This window comes from Cottoperca gobio, chromosome 1 (genome assembly GCF_900634415.1).
Source record: "Cottoperca gobio chromosome 1, fCotGob3.1, whole genome shotgun sequence".
In the NCBI taxonomy this organism is placed as follows: domain Eukaryota; kingdom Metazoa; phylum Chordata; class Actinopteri; order Perciformes; family Bovichtidae; genus Cottoperca; species Cottoperca gobio.
Window position 1 is genome coordinate 10,474,774 of NC_041355.1, and position 12,895 is coordinate 10,487,668.

The 12,895-nt window shown below is 38.2% G+C and overlaps 1 protein-coding gene across 7 annotated transcripts in view; it reads left to right on the top strand.

The window, feature by feature from the left end:
• Nucleotides 1–12,744, top strand: part of camk2d2 (calcium/calmodulin-dependent protein kinase (CaM kinase) II delta 2) — a 34,402-nt gene extending 21,658 nt beyond the window's left edge. Inside the window, exons 9-21 of one of the 7 annotated variants that reach the window (XM_029443544.1) lie at nucleotides 178–272; nucleotides 1,140–1,262; nucleotides 1,369–1,452; nucleotides 1,704–1,746; nucleotides 2,924–2,964; nucleotides 4,385–4,444; nucleotides 5,913–5,957; nucleotides 6,409–6,457; nucleotides 7,599–7,619; nucleotides 8,018–8,093; nucleotides 8,199–8,293; nucleotides 9,893–10,131; nucleotides 11,167–12,744. In XM_029443544.1, the coding sequence (XP_029299404.1) occupies nucleotides 178–272; nucleotides 1,140–1,262; nucleotides 1,369–1,452; nucleotides 1,704–1,746; nucleotides 2,924–2,964; nucleotides 4,385–4,444; nucleotides 5,913–5,957; nucleotides 6,409–6,457; nucleotides 7,599–7,619; nucleotides 8,018–8,093; nucleotides 8,199–8,293; nucleotides 9,893–10,125 (965 nt within the window). In that variant the 3' untranslated portion in view covers nucleotides 10,126–10,131; nucleotides 11,167–12,744. The remainder of the gene's footprint in view (nucleotides 1–177; nucleotides 273–1,139; nucleotides 1,263–1,368; nucleotides 1,453–1,703; nucleotides 1,747–2,923; nucleotides 2,965–4,384; nucleotides 4,445–5,912; nucleotides 5,958–6,408; nucleotides 6,458–7,598; nucleotides 7,620–8,017; nucleotides 8,094–8,198; nucleotides 8,294–9,892; nucleotides 10,132–11,166) is intronic. The other 6 variants (XM_029443539.1, XM_029443553.1, XM_029443573.1 and 3 more) reach the window with 6 other exon arrangements.
• The last annotated feature ends 151 nt before the right edge of the window (nucleotides 12,745–12,895 follow it).

Consider the following 12,895-nt stretch of genomic DNA (forward strand, 5'->3'; position numbering starts at 1 on the left):
TTTGTCTGAGCTGGTCAGGTGTGTGCAGAAGAGTGTTCTGCAAACACTGCAGCTTCATGTTGTTTCAACTCATTACTAGTAATGAGCATTATTAGTTTTTTCAGTATACAGTACTACTGTACACTGTATTAGTATTTTCTGTTAACATGCTTAACTTACCATGTCATTTCCTGTCAGGTGTGATTTTATACATTCTGCTGGTGGGCTACCCTCCCTTCTGGGATGAGGACCAGCACCGTCTTTACCAACAAATCAAGGCTGGAGCTTATGATGTAAGTGCTCACACATATAAAAAAAACAACAACGTTTGAACAAATGATAAACCTCATCATCATCATGTCTCTCCAACCTTAATCTTTACTAAAATGACAGACCAAGGTGCACCATGTTATGAAGTTCCTCATCTAAATAAGGAACAGAATACAATAAAGATGTAGTTACCATTAGCTATGTCAATTCTTTAGAAAAATCTGAGAAGGTAATCTACAAAATAAATCTTTACAAAATGAAAATAGATTTTACATTACCATTAGGTGTTGGCATTTTTAAATGTCAGCAAACAGACTTACTTTTACACATAATTTTGAACTTTATGACAAATCCAAAATGCTTCCATACATTTCTTCTCAGATGGTTTGATGTCATGACTACATTGAGCATGGCTTGCTTGTTTCCTCCGCTGTGAATCTTGAATTTGGACGTCTGCATACATTCCATTAAAGGAAAAACATAATCAGCTAGAAAATGTTTGAAAAGAGCTCAATTGTAAAAGGAACCTAATGTGTTTTATGTACCTTACAGAGGAAATCACATATTTATCGTTTTTGGAAAGAAAAGAAAAATTCTAACTTAAAACCTGTGCTGAAGAATACAATAAATGACCTGCGTCGATTGTCTTGTCTACTAATTTCCTTAGCCGATGTTCATCAATTCAGCTAAACATGATGTTAAAATAAAAAGTGAATACACATATTTACTCCCTGTTTTCCTCTGTAGATGATTGTTTTACAACTGCTCACTTGTTTTTCAAGTGTTCGTCCTCTCCTTTGCCTTGCTATAAATAAATATCTGATGATGCTGTATTTTGTCCCTTTTTAGCTTTGTAATGATAATTTGACACTCTATTGTTTTGTGACTAGTTCCCATCCCCAGAGTGGGACACTGTAACTCCTGAGGCCAAAGATCTGATCAACAAGATGCTAACCATCAACCCCAGTAAACGCATCACTGCCACAGAGGCCCTCAAACATCCCTGGATCTGCGTATGTGTCACACACACAAATAACAGAACACATGCATACATTTCTCCTATCTATTGTTTCCATTCTCTCTTAATCCTTAAATCCTCTCATCTTCTTCTTCCTGCAGCAACGGTCCACTGTAGCTTCCATGATGCACAGGCAGGAGACTGTGGAGTGCTTGAAGAAATTCAACGCCAGGAGGAAACTCAAGGTGAGTCGTCTGGCATTTCTTCCTGTTTCTATTTATATAGATCAATCCATCCAGCCATTTTTCTCTCTCCTCCTTCTCTCTGTCTTCCTCACTCAAGACTTTACAGGGTAACTTAGAAATGATGATTTCTTCTCTAAAACCTTCACGTTTCCCTTTTGCTGTGTACCTCTGTCTTGCTGTGACCTTATAATCAATCTTCCTTTTTCTGCCTCTTTCTTCCTTTCCCCCTTCCTTCTCCTCTATAACTGCAGGGAGCCATATTGACCACTTTGTTGGTCACAAGAAACTTCTCAGGTATGTCTCTCTCAGCCTAGTGTCCAAGACCTGGTTACATCTATTAAACCAAATACATTCATCTTAAAAGTACAGGAGGCTTGAAATACTTCTCTTCCTTTAATATTGATGGTAGTTTGGTTAGATTTGCTATGAAAAATCCATCTTCTAGTAATGAGAACAGATCAGAGACATGTGCAGTAAAAATGTGCAGTCAATATTTAACTTTAAATATAGAATAGAGGCTTTTAAACCTATTTGTGAATGCCTTTGGTCTATTTTTTCTAAAGAGAAAAGTATGATTTTGGAACAAAGGTGCTGTTGGTGAACAAAGTCACCTCTGTTTATCTCTCTAAATGTTGCTATTTCACTTTATCTCGATTTTGCGCTCTATCATACCTTTTTGCATGCATTTCCTTTGACCTATCTCTATTTTCTTTCAGGCTCTTACTAGCCTGCTTTCTCTCTTCATTCTACAGTAAAATGCATTAGTGCATTTGTGTCTCTTTATTCATACTTTTCTTCTTTTTTTCAAATTTCTTTCCTTATTTTGTTTGGATTGTGGTTTCCATTTGAGGTAAGATTTTTTTGAATGGCAGGACAATATGCGGGTTTGGGCTCAACTAAATAGTTGTGATGTTTAGGCCTTACTTACTCTTTTAATATCCAATCACATATGCATGAGGATGAGGTGTTTGGTATTCAAAAGAACAAAATAGAACCTCATGCTTGCAAAAGTGCCACTATGTGATCAGCATGCATTATGAAATGCAATCTAGTGTTTGGATTATTTTTATACCATGATGAATCAATGAGAAAAGAGTGGTGGGATTGTGTGTGTGGGTGCTAGTGGTTAAGTGCATGTGTATGTGTGCAAATGTCACTAAAGAATGCTGTGTGGGTCTGTTGGAGATAGGAAGATTACCCCTTTCATTACTTGCTAAATATACACCCAATCAACCACCTACCCTTCAGCACTTCACATATGAATTAGTATGTAGCAGAAGAACAACCTTGCATAAATAAAGATGCCATTCTGAGCATCTGTTGCATTGCATTATGGATCTTGCAGTTGGATTTTGCACCTGGAGTTTGAAGATAAGCACAGATGACTGATATGCTTGCTGCATGTTAGTATAGCCTCAGGCTCAGTTTGTGAACTCCCAGGCTAAAGTTTTGTCTCGTTTCGTTTCTACAGCAGCCAAGAGTTTGCTCAACAAGAAGGCAGATGGAGTTAAGGTGAGTGGCTTTGGACAGTGAAGAAAATGCTTTGTTACTTGCATTAGTTTGCTGGAACGTTCAGTGTCTGAGGAGCCTTCGGAAAAATGATTTTGCACTGTGCACTTAAGAACATTATCATTCAGGGACAGTCACTCCAAGCAGTGGGCAGTGGTTGTTATTTCTTACTCACAGTTCCTTCAATGTATGGTTGGACCAGTACTTATTTAAATTCATAATGGTAGAACGTTTAAAGTTGGTGGAGGTTCTGTTTGCATAGGTTCCTATTTTGATATTGGTCGGCCATCGAATAAATGTTTTCTTACCTGTTAGTTGCTACATTATTGGATATGGTTGGTATTCAAAAATAGATTCAAACTGCTGTCTCCTCATCTCCCCCATGTTGTTACTAGCAGCTTCCTTTGTATTCTCCCAAGTCTAGCTGTTTAGAATTCAATCAAAATTTGCTACATATTAAGAAATGTGTTTTTTTAGAAACATAAGCAGTTTCCCTCTGACTACTTTTAATATTTTTCCCCTCCTTCCGCTATGGCCGGGTGCTAATTCAATATGATAGCGTAGTCTTTCAATGGAATGGTATCGCGATGGAATTATATATCGAGATATCGTGATACACATTTACGTCGTCTAAATTGATAATAACAATCACAGGCTAACTCAGATTTCTCAGAAAATGTGATGTGAAATAGTTTGAGGGAATATCATTTAAAGATTGCAGTTTTGTTTTTAGATCACACTTGACACTGCCACTCAGTTCAATGCGATTAACAAACTGGACTCGAGTTAAATCTAATTATTATTAACTCAATCTGATTACTCTGTATTTGTGCGCATGCATGTAAAGATAGTCCATGTATAGTTAGAAATATTTATTTGTTTTTTTCTATATTAATTCACTTGAAACTGTTATTCTGCACTAAAGTATTACATTCACTCTGGAGTATACACAAATAGTATACAGTATAGGCTTTACTGTGTGGTGATTTCATACAGACTATTTATTTAATGAATTACCAGAAAACATGTTATATTGTGATATGCTGTATATCTCTATCGAGATATGAAATTACCTATATGGGGATAGAAGATTTTGGCCTTATTGCCAAGACCTACCTTCAGCACAGCCCAGTTTAACTGACCTCTTGTGCTTCAGCTTCTGTGAAAGTGGCACTTTCCTCAACACACACACCCTCCTACCTAAGTGCACTTTGTAAAATACACAGATTTCATAAAAAACATCTTGGTTGGGAACAATGTCACACTCAGTAACAGTCACATCTTTGGGACTCATGAGTTGGGATGATCTCTTTGGAATGGACCGTAGCCAGAGTGTGTGCGAGTGTATACGTGTGTGTGCACAAATGTGTGTCTGAAAAGTGTGTATGTGTGTCATGTCCCCTTTACACTGCCCACCCTGCAGGTCAACAACAAAGCCAACACAGTGACCAGTCCTAAAGAAACTGGCCCTGTCCCTACGCTGGTATAAACACACAACTTCTCCTACACCCGCACCTTCATCCACAAAACATCTAACACCCCCCCCACCTCACACCCCACTGTGGAGGAGATACAGGTTCACCTTTTCACACTGGCTCAGATCATTTCCTGTTTGATCTCATGCTTATTAAGATTTAAATTCTTAACCAGGTGTACAAGAATAAAGAAACTTTAACGTTTGAAGCAGATGTCTAGTTTAACTTAGGCTATCCCTGAATGAAATAGTGCGTAAAAGCTTTTGTGACTGCGCAGCATGTCACAGCTACAACATATTTTATACAGCTAACCATAAAAAATATACTATTCATAATTCAGATTGATGTCTTTATTCATTCATTTGAATTAGCAGAGCATGCATGGAGCATACAGAGCTTGGCCAGTTTGGATTTGCTGGATCTGTATATTGTTAATGTTGCAGAAATAATAAGCCTTTACACACACATTTGGATTGGGCTTTGACTAGTGCCTTTTTAAATCTTTAGTGCGGGGCAACCTCTACCTCAACTATCAGTTTTGCATTAGATGTATTCTGCAAGAACCCCTCCTGTCTCCTTCTTCTTTACACACCTACACAATGCATGTGCACCTATCATGTCGTGAAATGTACTTTCGTGATTTCAGTTTTGCATTTGATTGTAAAAGTAGCAAGAATGTTTAGGGTTCGCTGCTCATATATAGAGTAGTTGGGAGTGTGAGGATGTCGCCTCCTTAGGGCCGTTATGATGCTACATTCCCAGGTGATTTGGCTGTCACTCATTGGCTTGCGCATGGTGTCTGCTGACTGGCTGTCTACGTCAGGCCACATGACTGTTGCTCTGCATGATGTCAAAGGCTTTCTGTCCCCCCATTTGCTGTCACGATGATTACGTGTGAACACAGGCACATGGCCTCTTTCTCTCTCCTCCTTTCTCTCTCCATCATAATGTACACACACATGCACACACACATGCACACACACAGATGCAGGCTGCTTCTGTTATAATCTAGTGTAATCAGGGGGAGTGATTAAAAGGATTGAGCGGGTCATCAGGATCGATTCCACAAAAGCCCAGACATTTAATTACCATGGCAGGACACTGTAGTGGGCGGATGAGAGAGAGCAGACACAAAGAAGACATTGAGCAACAATATCATGCAGGAAGACAGATAAAAGCACGAGGAAAGAAAAACAAGTGGGAACAGACAATAGAAAAAAGGGATTTAGGATGCATTGTGATATATAAATAAATGCATGTATGTAATGTTTGAACAGGCAGACATACATAGTGTATATATATATATATTTATATATTCAACATTTTTGAATACACACAAACACATTTTCTTCAACAGTTTCTGTCCCATCATATCCTTTCTGTCCTTCTATAGTGTATATATATATATATATATATATATATATATATATATATATATATATATATTTCTTCCCACAATTTCTGTGTTCTCTTTAGGAACCACAGACCACTGTGATCCACAACCCCGTGGATGGAAATAAGGTACAACAATAAAACCATCACTTTCATTGTTGTCTGTTCCTGTACTTTAAGCCTTTTCATTTCCAATTTCAGTTAATACCAAAAGTATCTCCCTCCACCAACTGTAAAAAGCCCTTAACTTGTGCTGTTATACAATCAGCGGTTAGTAAATGATGTTCATCTGGGCATACTGGTGGCCCAGAGGGGTTAAGACCCTAACCATGTAATCTGATTTAAGCCCAGCCGGGGACTTTTGTTGCATGTCATCCCTCTTCTTGCGTCTCTTGTTTCCTTTCAGATATATTGCAATGTAAAAATAAAGACAAATATATAGTATAGCAAGAAGTATATGCAAGAACATTTCATTATTATTTTTTCAACACTCATTGATATTACAAATATTAACTGTACTATATGATTATCGATACAAGCATTACATATACAAACTCTGTAGGTTGTCATTCTTTGTCAGGAGTCCATAGAGAGTGCCAACACCACCATTGAGGATGAGGATGTAAAAGGTATGGGTGTCATTGATTTACCTTCTTACAGTTATTACCTACCCTGTGATGTTACAACAGTCGGTCCTCACCGTTTCACTCCTTCATATGTTTTTCTCTTTCTTCATTCTGTTTGCAACGCAGTTAAAATATACAGCAAGTTAACAACTGCAACCCCCACTCCCTCCAGCCCCCCCTTTGGCTGTCAACTCCTCTCGCAAAATGCAGTCCGCCCTGTTCTTTTGCTGTCCTGCCCTCCCTCGCATCCTCAATGTTCTCCCATCTTATGTGTGAGGAAAAAACACTGCTTGCTTTTTCAGTTTTTTTTACTAAATGATTCTCTTTTCTACTTTTTCCTTTCTCTTCTTATGCTTTGTTGAAAATTTCCCCCCATAATTCCTATCCTGTCTTTGCCCATACATACATATGTACATACATACGTATACATTTGCCCTTATCTTTGTAACATCTCCCATCCAACACACGTGAAACCCGATCACACACCCACCCATGCAACCACTGACAGTCCTTCGTCTGGGCAGCTTAGTAAGCGGTATCTTGAGCTCTAAGAGCCGTTCCTCACAGATGTCTGACTCAAGACTGACTCCCACTTCCTCAGTTCAGAGTAAGTCCCTCTGCCGGGGGGGGGGGGGGGATGCCCTGTTTTGTTCCCCTCCTGTTACCCAGTTATTACTGGAGAAAATATATTTCTCTATGTAAAGTGTCTCAAATGCTGTGTTACAGAATTTCCACAGCTTAGACGAGTGGGTGTTTAATATAGTTTATGATTTGAGATTTTTCATCCTTACTATCCCTTCTCCAATAAAATAAAACCTCTGTTTTCGACCCCTAAATATCTGCTCCTTCCATTCCATTTCTTCTTCTGTATTCAAACTGGAAGAAGATGCTCTCCTGCTGTATATTTCGTTTTTTGCAGACACAGATGCTCTTCTCAGTCCTCTATTTGCCCTCTGTTCTGACTTACCCAAACATTGACTCTCACAGTAAAAAGCTGACTCACATACACACTCGTGTACACACCCAGTGTTGAAGCTTATGGCTGTGAAGGCAATGGTCCTGACGTACTGATTTATATATTTCTTTACTATTTAACATGTTTTTTTTGTTGCACAAATTAAGTTTTTTTTTTAATATCCCCCAGCCTGCACCAATAACAATAAAGGTAACTGTCAACATTACTTAGTTGAAACTGCTTTTGTTGCGAAGACTTGCATCTGAGCTTTGGTTTGTTCATTTTGAGCTTTGTTGGGTGAAAGGAATCGTGTCATCTTGCATTATCCTGCCTAATATCACTATTAGTCATGGGAGGCTTTCTTGTTGGTTTGTTACTCAGATATAAAATAACAAAACATTTGTGAAATACTTTTGTTGAGCGCCTTCCATTTCTAATAATTTTGAAACCCTGCTAATTCGTAGACTAGAACCCATTTAAACCTGATTTGATAAAAAAAATAAAATGTATCTGCACTCAGACTGACATTTGCCTGAAACCAAGTAACAACAAGCAATTTTTACATGAGTTTGTGTAGTTAATAATGTTCTGTGATCTTATTGTTGTAGCTCGCAAACAGGAAATTATCAAAGTCACTGAGCAGTTGATTGAGTCTATCAACAATGGAGACTTTGAGTCCTATGCGTAAGTTTCTTTCTTTCTGAATTTGTACATTTGTAACATTTAAATGACTATACTGACTTGCTTACGTCCTTTGCTGATTCTGTATGCTTTTGTTTGGTGTAACAGGAAGATTTGTGATCCTGGTCTAACTTCCTTTGAGCCTGAGGCCCTGGGCAACCTGGTGGAAGGACATGACTTCCATCGTTTTTACTTTGAGAATGGTAAAACATTTATCATGACTTTGGCAAAAAAAACTAATTATAGCAGCATCATCAGGCCAATTGTGTGTTGCCTGAAACTGTCACATTTTACAAAATGGATAAATAAAATAGCTAATTAGAGTAGAACAGAAAGCAGTTGAAATTGATCATAACCGTTGCTCCAAAAGATCTGCACCCAAAGACGCCTTTGTGGCCTTTGGAAGGATTAACGCTTGTGTATTATTTATCACATTAATTTATCTACATTTTTCCAGCTGCTCTGGAGATTTTAAGCAAGAGAGATTATTATAAACACGCTTTCTTAGATTGACATGGTGTGCTGAATGATCTAATGCATCAGTTGTTTGTTCTGAAGCACCAAGGGGAACACTTCCTGTTTGATTCTCAGTGGGGAGAACTTGTTTACTAAATGTAATGTTCTCTGGAGTCAAACATACACACTATACATCAATTCATGACACAATTAAGTATACTAGAAGAAGCCTAACACTAAAATCAGACTTTTTTTCAGTGACATTTTGTCCCACAATGTAATGTGCAGGCAGAACAATAACAGACAGAATAGTTCACACAACTTCCCTCCCGCAAGAGTCATATATATAAATGCATTCAGCATAATAAGTCAATAAGCAACAGCTGTGGAGGCAGGTCAAAAGCATAATCAGTTGATGGGAAGCAGGTGTGCAGAGATAACCCAGTGGGCAGGTGAGGTAGAGCCAAGAAAAATATCTAACCTTCATCACAGAATGTTTTTTTATTGCTTCAAAAGTTTTTTTTAACAAGAGTGTATACCCATTAGTGGGTATGGGCTATTGTAGAACTTGTTTGCTCAAGGCAAACACTTGTCCTGCAACCAAAAATATACATTAATTCATGACCAAATCAAACAAGAATGTGTACTAAAATCACAACTGTGAGGTTTTGTCCCACAATGTAACATGCAGGCAGAACATCAACAACTAACTAGACTAGCTCACAAACTACAACAACTTTCCTCTCACAGGAGCTATAGGTATAAATGCCTGCAGCATAATGAGCCAATAAGCAACACCTGTGGAGGCAGGTCATAATCATAATCTATATATAATATATAACATAATATACTGCATTAGTGGGTATGACCTACATTGTTTAATCTATATCAACATTTAGTCCTATCAGTTTAAAGTTCATGTTTGCTGGTACACTACAAAGGCATGGCTGTGGTTTTGGAATAACCTTGGAGCGAAAAATCACTAATGAATAATGACTGCTATAAATGGCAGAATGTCCTCAGTCAGTGTAAAAATAGTTCAGATAAACCAGATATGTCCTAGAAACCTCAATCACTTGGCGAGCCTGTGCATGTCCACCGTCCAACATCAATGTATGGATACTTTTAGTTCTTCTTGTTTTCATACCAGTTAGTATTCCTTATAAGGTAGGGTCAGTGTTTATACAGTTGTATTAAACCCAAGCGACAGGATGATATCCATTTAATATGAGTTATCAGTGTACCAGGTCTCTCTTGAGAATGAGACCCAGTGTCTCAATGAGATTACCTGTATAAATATAGATCAAATGTGCTCCCTGTAACCAGCCATTTTGTCTCCCTTTCAGCCCTGTCCAAAGGGAACAAGCCAGTGCACACCATCCTCTTGAACCCACATGTGCACCTAATTGGGGAAAATGCAGCGTGTATTGCCTATATTCGACTGACCCAGTACATGGATACCAACGGCATGCCCCGCACCATGCAGTCTGAGGAGACCCGTGTGTGGCACCGCCGCGACGGCAAGTGGCAGAACATCCACTTCCACCGTTCGGGCTCGCCAAGCATCCCCTCCCAGTAAGAGACAGTAAGAAACAGACAGCAGAAACCTTGATTAAAGAGAAAGCAGCTAAAAATCTTGTTTTTTGCTGAACTTGAGTGGTTAAAATTCTCACCTTGCTACAGTGTAGCAGGTAGACCTATTCTTCCCCCACACCGAAACACATCCTTAAATTATTGGTCAAAGCAGGTGCAACAGACTTGAAACTTTCAACCAGAGAGGCAGTGAAATAGACTACTGCTTTTCAGCCTAGTGTTTGAAGTAGCTAATCACATTTCTGTAATTTAAGAAGGCTTTTCAATTCTAGCTGACAACCATAAATTTGGTTGGCTAGAATAAAGACTGTCGCTAGCAGCAAATTAGCTAGCTATGTTAGCTAGCAGCAAATTTAGCTTAAATTGACGCTAGCATTAGCGATAACACTAAAACTTGTGATTTGGCCTGAAACTTAAAACAGAGTTTTTAATGTTTCATGCTGACTGTAAGTACACCGCTTCAACATGTGGAGAAATTCAAAGCTTGGAAGTTGGGAGTTGCAAAGGTGTGGCAATTAAGAGCCTTGAGCATTTTCTTGACAGACACTTAGCAGAAAACTATAACTATGAATCATATAAATGAAAACTCTGGGCGAAGTTATGCTGAGAATTGTCTGAGGTCACCAATCTTGAACATGAGCACATTGTATAACTGAGGTATAATTAGGCTAAATAACATAAGGGTGGACAATAGGTGTGTAAGGGTTTTTCCCAGTGACTAATACCGGTGAACCAGCATGCTCAATGGTATTGTGCCCAGGCCTTTTGATGTTATTAATCAGACCTGTGCTTCCTGCTTTCCTGCTGTTATATGTCCTAATATCAGCTGTGAAAAAATGTCCACTGATCTGATTATTTGTCATTGCTCTGTGTACCCTCAGTATACATTGACATGTATGTTCTCTCTCTCTCTCTCTCTCTCTCTCTCTCTCTCTCTCTCTCTCTCTCTCTCTCTCTCTCTCTCTCTCTCTCTCTCTCTCTCTCTCTCTCTCTCTGTCTCTCTCTATCTCTATCTTTTTCTTTGCAGTTAATGGAATATCAACATTTGGTCCCAAAAGAAATCCCATCAGCAAATCTAGTAGGGCAGCCAACTAGCCAACCCATGACTGCTCTCTGACCTTTGACCCTTCTATAAGGACATGACATTGCAGGATACAAGTATTAATACATTTTACTGTTATGGCATTTTATTAATGGACATCATTCGAAACCACCACCGGGTGGTTGCACACCATATTTGGACATTATGAAAAGAGCATATTGACATTTTTTGTTTGTTTTTTAAGATGTTTTGGTATGCATTTTAAATATAAAATAGAGATGTTTAAAAATCTACTACTGTAACCTCTCCCAAAAATTAGTTCTGTATTTTTATGTGTATTTATGTGTGTGTAATACAGAAACATTTGGAAGATCAGAATGTTAAAATTGAGCTTGCTTTAGTTCTGGTGATGTATATACATTGTGATTGTTGATAAAAACAAACATTGAAATTGCTATTCTTGCTATCAGAGGAATTAAGAGTTTACGTAAAATCCAATTTATGAGCTACATTTATGTTTGCTATGAGCTAAGTCATAATGTTTGAATTGTACGATTTCAACCTATAATACTAATTTAAATGTAAAGAAAAGCAGAGCAGCTTACACTTTGCATCAAGATATGTTTGCCTTTATATCAGTGAAATAAGAAATAAGAGAATGTAGCATATATGTAATATATGAAAATTCAAGACTATCGTGTAGTGCATGGGGGGGATTATTGTAAGTAAGATCATATGAAACTAATATCTTCTGTTTGATTTGTGAATCACTGACTTGTTTGTTTGCGTTTGTTAATGTTGTGCATCAGTCCTGTCCCAAATGTTTCTTATGTCCGCCAGTATCATGGAACTGTTTTAAAACAATAACACAGTTATGGTTCAAATCCAGCGTGAATATCAAACCTCATATCTAAGAGGAGGAAAAATAAACTCCTGGTTGCAGAAGCACCCCTTACATTTTGTATAAAAATGAGAAGAAAACAAACTCATTTTTCATAATGTTTGTACTTGTATTGTATGACTGTATGTAGGGTTTCTCTTATTTTATTCTTGTCATTTCCAGTGTGTTACTTAGCCAATTGCACAGAGAAGTTGGAGATGATGAAGATAGAGCAAAGGCACTATAGTCTCTACCTTTAGTCAGGCTAAGTGTTAACCTGACGGTTGGGCTAATAGGTCTGGAAGTGTCATAAAAGCATTGGATTGAAGATTGTTGCAGTCAGACAAGAGATGGTAAGACAGCAGTGAAGGAGTCAAATGAGAGTTGGACTGTAATAAATGTTGGGATGTCTTCCTTGACGATCAGTGCTTCTACCAACCAGTGGTCTCCTTACCACTGCGGGACAATGCCAGTGTCTTCGTCATCCTTACTGTTTGCTCTTTTCAATTGGTTGGTCTCTTCTTTTGTAAGGGGAAAATATGATAAACATTTCTTTTGACGAAACGTATGATGTCAATGCAACGCACCACTCCTTATATGGTGTGAACCTGTTGCCAGCATGGCAAAGGATGGCTTAAAATGTTTAAGAAATAAATAAATCAGCTAAAAGGTGTGATAATTAATGAGTTTGAACTTGTTTTGTGCTGCTGGTTGGTCATTGTTACCCTAGTGCAGAGCTGGAGAGCAGCTGCTGACGTGTTTTAGACTTTGAAGTTAATTCATTGATGTATTTCTTTGTGATCTTTGCTCTTCCCTCATACACTTTATGGACAT